At 43.6% G+C, this 14,015-nt stretch overlaps 1 protein-coding gene across 1 annotated transcript in view; it reads right to left on the bottom strand.

Moving 5' to 3' along the window:
* Window positions 1–1,442: 1,442 nt before the first annotated feature.
* The window catches only part of SPEF2 (sperm flagellar 2), a gene marked incomplete at both ends in the record, with an annotated part of 171,105 nt that continues 158,532 nt past the window's right edge, over window positions 1,443–14,015 (bottom strand). The window contains 4 exons of the mRNA XM_082835419.1: window positions 1,443–1,532; window positions 6,468–6,590; window positions 6,785–7,024; window positions 13,273–13,452. Coding sequence (XP_082691545.1) covers window positions 1,443–1,532; window positions 6,468–6,590; window positions 6,785–7,024; window positions 13,273–13,452 — 633 coding nt within the window. The remainder of the gene's footprint in view (window positions 1,533–6,467; window positions 6,591–6,784; window positions 7,025–13,272; window positions 13,453–14,015) is intronic.

The following is a 14,015-nucleotide window of genomic DNA, read 5'->3' on the forward strand; positions in this document are numbered from 1 at the left end:
AAAGCTGGCTATGATTTTAGTCTTAGGTTCAGGAGTATAGCAATAAGGAAAATACACAAAATCCCTTACTTCATGGAACTTACAACCTAGTGGAGTGACAGACAAACAAAAGAGTAAACATGCATTTGTCGGATGTTGATAAGTGCAACGGAAAAAAAAAATTAAAGTGGGCATGAGAGGTATGGGGATGGTGGGTTATTTCTATGTTGTATTATGTGTTGAGGGAAGGCGTTGCTGACAAAGTGTCATTTGAACAGAGGCCTGAAGGAAGTCAGGGGGCAAGCCATGCAGATATTTGGGACCAGGCAGAGAGAAAAGCAAGTGCAAAGGCCCTGAGGCAGGCATGTGTCTGTTGTGTTCCAGGGTCAACAAGGTACAATTGTTGCTTAAGCAGAGCGGGCTGGGGGAAAATATAGGGAAATGAGATCAGACAGGCAGCGAGGGGTAAAATGAAGGTAAGGACTTGGACCAGACTCTACATGAGATGGGACTCCAATAGACAGTTGGAGCAGCGGGGTGACGCGAAGGCTCCCTCTCTTTGGCTTGGGTATGTTGAGTTTGTGATGATGATAAGCCATTCCTGTGGTAATCAAGTGGACAGTAAGAGAGAAGTTTGGATTTTGGGGGAAGATGGGAATAGAAACTTCACTTTGGCCCCATAAAGTAACGGAAATGGATGACTCCTCCAGGAATTGACTGTGGACAGAGAAGGCTGAGTGCTGGGGCCCTCCAACTCTTAGAGGCTGAGTAGAAGAGGATGGTCCAGCAAAGACCCACAGAAGGAGCAGCCAGTGAGGAGACCCAGAGGGGGTTTCACAGAGGCCCAGCCACTGAAAATACATCAGTGCTCACTTAAAAATGCAACGAAAACAACAAAAACAAAATCACTTTCTTCAGGTAAGTATCACTGAATTTGAGTCACTAATTTATACAAGTGCTATAATTGTACCTCTATCTATACAAGAAACATATTCTGTTAATAAAGAATTATGAATAGATAATAGGATCGTGACTATACCAGCAGCTGATAACGCAGCCTTCTCCTAGGCTAGTGAGATACACCTTGGAATTTTATGGAGCGAGAACGACAAACTGTATGCAGCCATGCTGCCCTGACGTGGAGCTTTGGGGGAATTTTCACTGTATCTGCCTAATGTAGATACTTCTCACAGGAACTGTTCATGACTTAATGTGTATGTTTATATTTGAACATATTGTTCTGGTGCCTTTTATTTTCGGAATCACTTCAAAATGCACTCCTTCTTACTTCGGATTTTTGCTTGGAAATTTAATACAGAATATTCTCCAAGTTAAGGAAGACTCCCTTTTCCGTGCCCCTCATAGCCTGGTAGGGGTCATTTCTACACTTATGATGATAATGTATACAACAAACACCATGTTTACACTTGATGTCTGGAAGATTCATTGCCGCTCTCTTGTCTTCATTTCTTTTCCTCTGTGAGTCTGGAAGGAGACCTCTCTTCATCACTTCCTTGTACATGCTCACTCCTTTGGAGAATTATTTTAACATCCTAAGAGAAGAGATTCAAAGAGAAGTCACAAATATTAGTAAATGAGTTAGAATGAATGATCACCTAATATGTGGCAGTGATTAAACAGTAAGTTGTTTTTATTTTTTCCTTTGAGAAAATTGTTCTCTATTTAGCTTGAATCCTGCCTTGCAACTTACTAGTTGTGCCCTTGGAAAGATAGCAAAGATCGTGGAGATTCCGTTTCCTCATCTAATAATATCTAATAACAGAGGTGTCATATCAGATTAAATAACATTTGTAAAAGCAGAGTTTGTCAATAATCGGAAAGGCAAAACATTATTTCCCTATCAATCAATAACAAACAGTATCACCTTCTATTAAAGGAAAAGTCTAATGCCAAATTAATCATGTCTACAGATTTGTAGAATTTTAGAACAGCAGATTATTTTGAGGGTGGGGGGACTATCTCATTTCTGTTTTTTTTTTTTTTTTAACATTAGAGATTGAATGATCTGTTTTTTCCCACTTAAAATACCCAGCTATGTTACATTTTAAATCATAGATGTTTGTAAAATAAATTTAAGACATTATCACAAGGTAGAAGGGGTACAAGCACATGTGAAAAATGTAGAATTATATTTATGCAGTTTCTAATTTTTTTTTTAGGAAAATGCTTTAAGAATATGTTTCTTTTCTTCAGAGCTGAGTTCCAAAGGTTTCTATTTTTTTTTAATTAATTAATTTATTTATTTTTGGCTGTGCCGGGTCCCTGCTGCTTTGAGCGGGCCCTCTCCAAAGAGCAGACACTGAATTCAGGAGTTGAAATGCCAGCTTTTTAGTTCATCCATGTACAATTTTGCACGGCTCAGAAATATTTCCTGTGAACTGCAACCACCAGCAGACCAGCAGTAATAATTATAGTAATAATAATTACTATGTATTGAGTGCTTTCTATCTACCAAGCACGGAGCTACGCACTTTTTATGGATTAAGTCATTTCATCCATACAAGGACCCTGTGAGGTATGGTTGATAATTAACCCTATTTTACAGGTGGGGAAACCAAGGCACTACGAGGTCACTTGCCCAAGGTCACACAGTTCGTAAGTGTGAACCCAGTCAGCATGGTCCCTGACTCTGCTCTCCTAACCGCAAAGCCAGGCCACCCACCAGAAGGAGCAAAAAATACAACGTATCAAAATAATTACGCACACTTGTTTTTTTTTCCACATGTATTTAAAATGCGTGTTGCTTCCAAACATGAACCTTGTAAACACAGAGCTGTTAGGCGACAACCTTCACTTCCCACTGTTTATAGCAGCAAACAACATTTTAACCTGAAAAACCACACTCTAGTTTTTGCTCTACTTATCTTGAAAGATCTTCAAATAACATCACTGTGGTTAAAGTTCATTTTAAAAATGTGATCTATTTACTTGTACATGGATATCTGGAGCAAAAAAATGATGACAGGATGAGAGTGTTGGTAACTGAGTCTTCAGAGATTTTTTTTTTCTTTTCCTTTCTTTCTTTTCTTTATTTGCTTAGTGAAAATGAGAATAGAGCACCTTACTGGAAAGGGAACCTCTTTCCTTTTTGAACATCACAGTTAGACTTTTCAGGTCCAAGGCTCAGCTCTCCTTGGGTCACAATCAGATGAAAGCACCCGGATTAGATGATAGCGGGTGGTCCATCGCCCTTTCATAAGATTCCAGGGTGGAGCGACAGGGAGGAGATGCAAAGGACCAGGATGGGGAGGGTGGAAGAAGCTGACTCAGTAGAAGCACCTTGGCAATGAAGGAATGAACCATCGGACAGACAGACTGATGAACTCTTTTTCTACTGTTAGAGTATCAGGTGATACCGGAGCTATGAGGCTGGTTCATGGGAGGTCAGATACCCTCCATTTGGGGGGCTCTCAGCCGGAGGAGTCTGCGCACCAGAGAGGATTTGGGGAATGTGCAGAGGTCATTTTGGTCATCAATGCATCAAGGTGCTCCTGGAATATAGTGGGCTGCAGCCCAGAATATCAGACATCCTGCCACAACGGAGTCGGTCCTGTGCTGCTCAAAAACGTCAGGAGTGCTTCAGCTGGGGTGCAAGTTGATAAAACTCCTTCCAAAATGAGGGAAATATGCAAACTAACAAGAGCCCTGTGGGCGTCAGAACACATCTTCAAGGGACTTGCCTTCGAAGGCAGTCAGTCACCTGTTGGCGGGTTTCTTTTTTCAGGAAAGTGCCAATCTTCTCTGCAAGTCAATCATATTAAGTCATTCTAAAGTCTCCAGAAGTAAGAATGTTCCCCAAATCGTCCTGACTTTGTAGGGAGTTCTCCCATTATAGGAGGAAATAAGCGTGGAATTGTTTTAGGGTCCTAATTGTTCTTGGTAATGTAAGATAAACCCTATTATATATAATTCTAAGGATTTGAAAATTATTTTACTGGCTTAAAATAGGAGGGCTGTTCCCTGAAATGTGGAACAGAATGTGTAGGATGAAATGCAGTCTCAAGTGATTGGCTTCTGGAACACATCTCACACAGAATGACGGTTGCCCAGGGGAAGGCAAAAGCAGGGAGACACCCACAGCTGGCAGACTGCCGCCCATCCTTTCTGTGACACCCACCCACCCACTTCTCTCCACCCTTTGTCTAGCTCTGATGTGCTCTGTTCCCACTAGTTCCAGGGTCATACTGACTTATCCCCTCATCCTAAGTGGGGAAGAAAGCTGGTCTTTATTAATGCAAGTATGGAGTATAAGATGCCGAAAAGGGACCTGTGACATATCAGTCTCAATGTGAAGAGTAAATGCTAGTGGGATGTATGAGTACAATGACTTAGAACATTGCCAACCACATTTCCAAATATTTTGGGCCTGTTTAAATAAAGAGACATAAATAATTTAAAAAAGAGGTCTGTTAAATGTAGAGACATAATGATATGATATGCTTAAGAGGCAAAGAAACATTTAGGGACGAAGAAATTCACATCACAGCATGCCCCTGCTCAGAAGCCCTGCCATTCTCCATCGCTTTTCAGATTGAAACTATATTTCCCCACGTGATGTCTGGGCTCTTTGCAATCTGGCCTGATCTTACTAATTCAACGGGATCACTCCAAGCCCTTCACAGCCTGCTGTCTGCTCTTCAACCAGTGGGGTTCCACTCCTCCACGCTGCCCGGCTTCCACGCCTTCCCCCGGGCCTCTCTTTCCACCCAGGATGTGGTCTCCTTTCCACCCCTACAGCAAAATCCACATAGACCTTCTCTCCCCACCCTCTCAATTTTCTTAAACTCCAGCCATCTTTGAAGACTCAGTTTCTAGCACAAAAAGTCCTATGTTTTGAATTCCTGTAATTTTGCACTTGGGTGTGGTTTACCTTCTATCATTCTGTTATTGATTTAATTCCTGTGAGTAAACATTCTGTTGCAGACAGAAGTGGAATTTGCCTGGGAACAGCAACTGAGTTTGGTACTCATGTTGCTGTCTCCCATGGAAACTTATTTTACTAGCCTCAGTGGTAAGTGCTCAGTATTGAATAGATATCCTAACAGCCATCGTTTCTGTAGTACTTGCCATGTGTCAGATACTGTGCCCCGTGCTTTAGAGGCACCATCTCCTTTAATCCTTTCCACAACCCTTTGAATTAGGAATGGGTGTTATCCCCATTTAACAGGTGAGAAAGCCCGGGTCAAGAGAAAGTTAAGGTCAGGTATCTAGTGAGTGGTGGATCTGAGATTCAGTCCCATGACTTTATGATTCCAGAAACTATGTTCTTAAATGCTGTCATCATACTTCACTACTGAAAGTGCTTAGTGTCTGCCAGCTGGTTAGAAATCAATTTCCATTATTGCCAACAGAAGTAATAAAATGTAAAAAGGATCATCAATTTAGAACAAATAAATGGATGTACAAAGATATTTAAGTCTGGATAGACTGATTTCCGGGCATAGCAGGTTATCACTGAGGGGTCAGGAGAAACGCCTCTTAGATCACTTGCATCTTATCAAAGTGAAAGCGTTTTTATCTTAAACTCAGCAAACTCTTCGTAGTCCAATAAACAACTAACAGGAGGCAAATAGGAAGACTTCACGCTGTTAAGTGTGTGAGGCTTGTGAGAGGGTTGTAGCAACCTGAGTGTGGTTGTAGCAACCACACTCTGAAAAGGGGTCACCCCCTGCTTTCTGTAGCCCTTACTGTTGGGGACCCGGGACTTGCCCGGTGGGTGCACATTCAGCACGTGTGTTTGAGATGTGCGTGGTTAAGGTAGCTCTGAGACACAGCTCTTCCTCTCTTCCTTCCTTTGTTCTGCTGACTTGGTCCGGTCTCTTTAGGTTTTGTCCTCAGTTTTCCCATCTTGAACAGTTTCTCTGAGGGAACCCTCACACATTCCTTCATAAGCACTGTCACTGCATGAGCTACAGAGACAATGTGTACCATGATTAGAGTACGGTGAAAAAATCAGCACTTGGTTGGGGATCATGGTCCCCTTAGTTCTCTTCGGCAGGGGGACTCTATTTTCCATACTCTTCAATCATAAGCCAGGGCCATTCGATGGCTGGAATAATGCAGAACATGAATACGGCCACCCACCCAACTTTAACAGCCACCTACCTCCAGCCTTCTGTGGTAGACCCAAGTCCTTAGAGTCCCAATGGGGCAGCTCCATGGTACTATCCCTAGTACTGGTGGTCCTATCTGTAGTACTAATAGTATTATCCATGCACTGATAGTCCTATCACAGTACCGATGTACTGATAGTCACCTCTACTCTGTCTGAACTTGCTGCCATTTGGGTATTGAGGGCTGGCCGTTCTGGCCTGACACCATTACCAGTTTAGCTTCCTCAGACCCTGTTCCAGCCTAGTTCAGCTTCTTCCTTCCTTCTGCTCCTCCACATTTGTGATATCCCACCAAGCCCTGAACCTGAACTCAACCAAATTAAGACTGTATTAGGACCTTGGGGTAATACTCACAGGGATTTTATAGTCTGGATAACTTGAAATCAGATCTTGAATAAAAGGATGCTTCAGAAGAACAGCAACTTCAATTGGCTCCAGATTCTTGGAACCTAGGTCCTGAAATACTTTTATGAAGTTCTTAAAAGGAAAAAATAAAGAAAGTTGATTAACTTTACAATCCTGATGATGTTAAAAGTTTTGTTTTTGAAAGGAATCATCATAATTTCTATATGATGATACATTTGGGGAGAAATTCTATGACCATAGGCTCAAAATAGAGGGAAACTTTTCTTGGGTACAGGTTGCCCCTTTTATGAAATAATCTAACCAACCTCTGAGTACATGTTCTCTGTCTCTTGGTGGCTGGCAAATCTGTTAGCGTCCTGTGCTTCGTTTGCTCCTCGGAACACTCTGAGTAGTGTTTCCATGGAAATCATTTCTGTGTTCGCCTTTTCAGAGATTTCTTCTTCCTTTTCGTCCCCTTCCTCTTGTAATTCCCTGTCTTCACTTATAAAATTGTCCTCAAGTTCAGGATATTCCTCAATGGGACTCATATCAGTAAAGGAGGAGGTCTGTGCAATTCAATGAAGAGAACATGAAGTCTTTCCAGGAATAGAGATATTGAGAAAACACCAGTTTGGTCCCACACTTTTTATGCCCTGGGATGATAGTGCCTACTGCAAACTAGCTAAACAAATCTAGAGATAGAATATGCTGGCTGCACTGGAAATCATGTTGAAATCCCAGACCAGTTCTGCTGGTAGTTGACAAAGGCCTCAGGGTAGGGGCGTCTTACTCACCTCCATACAGGCTTCTGCTCATTACCCTGCCAGATACACCACATTCCTCAGTGAAAGGACAGTGGAATGAATTTGTGTAACCACTGTCAGACTTTTACACATGAAGCTAGATTTCTGAACAGGATTTACTTTGGAAATTGACTGCAGTCAAGAGGTTGTGGGCAAGTTAATTTCTCAAGCTTGACAGATTCTAAGAAGCTTTGGGAATGTTTGTTTGGACACTGGAGGTTAAACCCAACTAAACATCCAGAAGGGAAAATAGAAAACAAATTGAATACGGACAGATTGGGATTCTTATTGCTGTTCATTGACACTTGGCCAAGAGCCATGAACTCAGACACCGGCATTCTGAGCATGGGAAAGTAAATTGTTTCTGATGTAATTTCTTATGAATCAAAAGCCTGAAAAATATGCCTACCCTTTGATGCCATAATTATTGGTCTAGGAATTGATTCTAAAGAACTATTCATGTACACAAAGACTTTTGTATAGGGATGTTCATTCCGTGTTACTTACAGCACAAATAGAAAACCTATGCCTCCAAAAACGGGGAATGGTGACATCAGTGATAGAGTCGGTCTGTGGCAGAATACTATGCTGCTGTGAACATTTTGGTTTAGAAGGATACTGAATGACATGAGAAAACGTTCATGGGATGAGTGCAGAAAGGAAACAGAACACAAATAATAAATATACCAGGATCCTCATTTTCTTATATAGCTATACTTAGAAATGAAAAAAAGAGAAACAGATACATTAAAGAATTGAAAGTAGTTACCTCTGATTGGTCAAACAGCTGATTTCTTTTTCACTTTGTTTTGTATTTTTCAAATTCTTTACAGTAGATTTGTACTTACTGTATTTACTGTTATAAATGTGTGTGTGTGTTTCTGATGATGAGGTAATAGATATTCAATGATTTGCCGTAGGAAAATGGGCATTTTCAGAATGTTGACTGGTCCAGTGTCAGAGAACACCTGAGAGCTGATTCTCCTTTATTCCAATGAAGGAAAAATGCTAATTTAGGCTTAAAATTAGAGCAGGGTGCCAATACCTGTAAATGCTCAATTCAATAGAAGCATTAAGTGCATAGATCGCGCAAGTTCTTTCCAAAGAGCCACGTAAGTCCCATGTGTAAAAGGATTATAACACAGCACAGAATTAAGCCTCTGGTTGCCATAAGCCCCTCTGAGGGATTTGCAGGGGCTGAGGATAGTGCAGTAGAGACAGGTTGTATTTGCTCTAGCTCTGTGTGGTCACCTTGCTTTAGTTGGGTTTCCATATCCTTTGGTAAATTGGGAATTTAATCTAATCTTGGAGGGTGGGGGGAGAATGCTCTAGCAGGTGAAGTTTTTGGAATTAAGTACAGATATCTATCATCTACCTATCTATCATCTATTAATCTGTCTATCTATCTGTCTATTCATCCAGCCTCTTCTCCATTTTAAACAGTTGAAATACTACTCGGCAGAAATGTGAAACTAGCTTTTTTGTCTCCATCTAAGAAGCCTGGGAATCATCACACTGGCTACCTGTCAATAATCCCCCCAGGGCGATAGAATATTTGCTGTGCTGAAATGAACATAGTCGAGATGTAGAACATCTTGCTGAATGACTGAAAGATGAATGAATTTCTATTCAGAGGGCAGCACAGGTGCTATGTGGAGAAGACAGAGACAGAACCTGTGGGTGAGCACATGACTAGCTGGGCTGCATAAGCAGGCAATACCAAAATTGAACAGAGAAGGAACCTGCTCTCTCTGCACTATTTCCATAACTACAGAGGGTCCAACTTCTCAAAGACTTGCTATAATCATCATGGGATAAATAGATTTTTTATTTTAGTCAAAAGATAACAGTTTAAACATTTGAGTGAAGAATCCTTAACTTGTTATATCAGAGGATGCTTTATAAATGTTTGCTATTTTTGCTCTCTAGGGGGCTGGAACAGAATAGACTTAGTGGTTCAGTGGGAGGGGAGGGAGAAGAGGGAGGCCAAGATCAGGACCAAAGGAGCCAGTTCAGCATCCTGGCGGGACTGCAGGGTGTGCACAAGACGGGGCTTCCAACAGACGCTCTGAAAGACCACGACTGTGAATGTGGGTGGATGAACAAAACCAGGGATGCTGGTTTGGAGAAAAGCCAGGGCTTCTGTATGAGCAAAAATTAGTGGCATCAAAACTCTGTGTGAGTCACATTATCTTCCAAGCAGCGGGGCAGATTGTGGCGCTAGCAAGCACTATGTCGCACTCTCAGAGACGGCCCTCGAGGACTCCCAGCAAACGTGCCCCTGGAGTGGTGCCTGACCGTGCATTTCTGCCATTCAGTCTGTTTAGTCCCACATCTCAGAAGGCAGAACAGAAGATCAGTCCTTAGGACTAATGTGAGCAAAGCATCAATGAGCAGAATGGGATGCACATTTAAGTTTTTCGAAACCCAAGGCCTCAAACCATCTCTGTCAAGATGCTTTAACAAGACTCTCAAAATGTGGGAGGTTCAAGCTCATAATTTATTAACGTCCAATATCACAACCCCAACCTCCACAGGTCAGGGTGAACCATTTTCTCAAATATCAACTTATTTGAAGCTTCACGATGACTAGTGCCTGCTCCCGAGTGCTTTGCTCTTGAGCTTCTTTTAAATTACCCAGAGAGCCATGGGTTTTAACAGGAGGTCTGTGCCACGGTGAATAAAACAGTGTGAGTAGCAGATATAGACTCAGAAAGAATGAAGTATCAGGGAGATTTCCAGTTGTTTTTTGGAAAGCAAAAGCCGAGATCCCATTAAATGTCTTGGGAGTGAACATAGATCTATTGGAGGTGTTATTTCTGAGCAGGCTCATTTTGCCTTCCTGGGATAAAGTTGCCCAGGGAACTAGAATACAGTTGGAAAGGGCACAGAAAGGGGGCGGCATAATTGGAGGCAGGATGGTGAGGGCTATAGGAGTAGGCAAGAAAGAGGAAGGTGGGTGGATCCTGTATTTCAAAAGCTCCTATGGTTCACTCCCAGCCAGGAGTAGTCCTGTGTGTATGGTGTGTGACAGACCTGTGCCCCATCCCTGCCCAACCATGGTTTCATCTCTGTTGTGCAGTGGTCATAGGGCAGTTCCTGCGCAGTGTCCTTGGGCTTTAAAAGAGCTCTTGAGAGAAGTACTCCAGGGGAGCTGCTTCCTGGATGGGCACTAGCTCCCGGTGAATGACCCACCGGGTCAGGGACAGAAGGGATGCAGTGCCTTCCTGTGCTAGCTGGCTTGGCTGCTACCCACCCAGAGAGCTGTCTGTTGCTATGGCAACCATTGTAGCACATACTTCCTTTTCCTGGTCTTTCTGGCTAGGTGTGGCCTCCTGACCCTGCTGTTGCCTCTGCCTCTGGAATGTCTGCTCTCCTCCTCTCTACCTGGGAGACGGGAGTCCCTCTTCCTTCTCTCTTCGTCTCTTTCTCCCCTTCTTTCCCTGTCATGTTCGCAAACACTAATCGAGTACTTGCTGTGTGCATTACTGAGCACTTGCTACTTTGGAGGACATAAAGATGGGTAACAAGTCATCCCCAACGCAAGGTAGGAAGAACAGCAGTAGGATTCAATAGATAAACCACCCCCTGCCTGAATTATTAGTTCTCCTTACTTCCCTCCTTGGCCCCCTACAGTCTGTCCTGTATGGGGGTACATTTTAAATCAAACGACCCTGCTCCGGTGACTTCTCATCCATCTCTTGACACAGTCAAAGCCAGCGCCCCTCCAGGGCCCCTCGGAGCCCTCTCCCCCTCACTAGCCTTGCCTGCTACTCTCCTCCAGCTCAATCCTCCCCAACTACACTGGCTGACTTGCGGTTCCTTAGGGTCCACCGGGCATGACCCCACTTGAGAGATTTTGCACTTACTGCTGTCTTCACTTAAAATGCGCTTCCACCAGGGGTCTATCTGCAAGGCCCTCTCCCTCACCAGTCTGGGCCTCTGCTTCCATGTCTTTTCACAGAGAGACCTTCTGTGACCATTCTATTTAACACGACAACTCCCACCCAGACTCTTATATTTTTCCCTCTATTCTTTATTCCCCATGGTGTCTATCACCATTTGCCGTAGTCTTTATTTTACTTGCTTTATCCCCAGAGGTGCTGGATGAATGTTTGCTGAGTAAATGCACAGGTGCATGGGATGGTGCTCAGCCTTGCCGGAGAGGATCTGGATGTAAATGGGGCCCAGTTGCGGGAATGCTCCGTGGGTCGGGGGAAGCTTCATGAATGATCTGGCCTTGGGTACTGGGGAGCCCTCGAACCTTTCCAGATGAGCTGACGCGTACTCCAGGTGGAGGGGATAGCAAGAGCAAAGGTACGGAGGTGGCAAAGAAGAAGGTTTAGACCCCTCTTTTGATCTGTAAAGCCCCATGTTAATCTGTCCTTTATTCTGTGTTCCCTCCATGTGTGGGCCATCATTCTCCCATTCTTTCCTGTATGGATAAGGGCAGTTAGATGGAATCCCTTTAGTGGAGCAAATTTGGCTTCTTCTATATCCTTTGCAGATCACAGGGCTACACAGAGGGTAGGATTTACAAAGCTAATTAATGAAGTAATTGATTGCTCCACTCAGTGAAAGGTTTACTGAGCTCTGTAGCAGTAATTCAGATTCAGGAAGGCAGGTTAGGGGATGCAGAGCAAGACAGATGGCCCTGCCCACAGGGTGCCCAGAGTCCAGAAAGGAAGCTGACCCTGTAGAAGTAGTTATCTATGAGGATTATGGTGAAGGGGGGTGCACAGCATGCTATGGGAACACAGGGCAGGGTTGCCTGCCACCATTCCAGGTCAGGGAAGGTCTCCCTGAGGACAGGTTGAGACCTCCAGGCAGGTTATGATCCATGCCAGTGTTGGGTGAAGGAGACCCAATCTGTAGAGAGACGTAGGCAGACCACATCTAACTCGTCATTTATTTGGGAAAATGTAAATGGTCTTCCTATGTCCTAAGAAGACAGCATTCTTGAGTGGAAATAACAATAACTCCTTCCTGAACTTTCTGTCACTGTGTCAGTGTTCATGCTGAGTCTAAAGTACATCGAGGTGAAGAGCCTTGAGTTGTCAGCTTCCTAGGCAGCACTCTGGCCTCGCCCTGCCCCTGATGGAAGGGGTAGGACATCCTCCGGGTCATCTTCTCAGGGCTGAAATAGAGGGCTGCCTGTAAAAGAGTCTGTGTCTTCTGGGGTGTGAAAGCTGTCATAGGAACTTCCCATTGTTTTCTCAGACAACCCATTATACTCTGTTTTGACAAACATGTATGAAAGGAAAAGAACTGCAGCTAGGACACCCGAGGAGTCTGAACTGTGCAGCATCCCTCTCCCCTCTGGGTCCACAGAGAAGAGCAGAAAAAATCATTCCATCATGAGGGCCACTGCTCTGTCCCAAAAGGTCAGGTGAAGAGTAAAAAGTCATACCAGTGGACACCTAATAAGTGTATTAGTCATTTCCCTGTTCTGAGGCTTTTCTACCTCCCCCAAAACAGGGAATGTCAACCCTTTAGAAATCGACAGGGGGATGTGAGGTTTTATTGGACATTAAGCTTTTCTGTCACTGGATGCAGGTGACACAAAGTGCCTGTGGAATTCAGGTGGCCAGGTTTGGGCCTGAAATACTATCAAGTGTCATATGCATGTGGGATGTGTCTGAGGCCTGAACTTGTTTTACATAGAATTTCCACAGAGTGTGACAAATAGTCTGGGTTGATACCCAGTTCTTTCATTTCTCAGGATCAGCACTTCATGCAAAGTAAAGGCTGCCCTTTACAGAGCAAACTTCGGTTTCACCAAAGAAACTTTGAGCAAATTTGGATTTAACTACCAAAACATTTTTTAGATAGTGGGTCCCTGGTTCTTAATCCAATTGAGTAAGGCGTTATCGAAGATCTAGTAAAGTATCGTGTGAGGAACCTGGGAAAATACAGAGATTGATAAAAGCCAGTCTTTGTTCTTAGAAGTTTAGGATCTTTTGGAATCCCCTCCAGACCCCAACGCTAGTCCATTTCTGGACGACAATTACCTTTTCTGCACCAAGAGGAGGCATTTCAATTGGCTGGAAGACGTGAGTCCCAGTGGCCACACTGAGGGCCCTGTAGACCCCTTCCACACTGTCTGGATGGCAAGCAAAATAAAGCAGCATCTGTGTGTAGTCAAGCTGAGGTGGATCCTTCTCACAGTCAGCAAATAATCTAAAGAAAAACTGTCACACAAAAGAATTTCAGCCACAGGTCAAATGCATACACTTTGGTAGATAGTAGATGGACGGGCAATGAAGAATCCCTCCCAAAGTTTTGGAATACGGTCACTTTCTGAGGACTGAATTACTATAATTAACATGTAATGAATGGTATGAACTGAAGAGTATGCTAAGTAAAAAAACATAAAAAGTAGGGCTAGAAACATTCTGATGTTAAAGAAAATTGTATGCTAATCAATGGTACCAACATACTTAGGAATGAATGTGCTAATTAGGGTGGCAGGGATGACATGTTAAGTAGGAAAAGGGAGCAAGGACCCCTCTGTCCATCCTCAGCTCCATCCTGACAAACTGGGCCCTGACTCCCAACCATGAAGCTTCTGGTACATGTCACTCCCTGGGGAGTAGGGAGAAGGCAGGGAACAATGCCCAAAGCCACTGGGACTTGAGCCATTAGACTCTTTAAACTGGCCCACGTTGCACTGAACTCCCCAGACTATTGACTGTAATGTGACTTCTTCGAGTGTAGACTCCCATGCGGAAAGAGTGTGCTTATCACTGAATAT

The sequence above is a fragment of the Leucopleurus acutus genome (genome assembly GCF_964270905.1).
Source record: "Leucopleurus acutus genome assembly, chromosome: 3".
Lineage (NCBI taxonomy): Eukaryota > Metazoa > Chordata > Mammalia > Artiodactyla > Delphinidae > Leucopleurus > Leucopleurus acutus.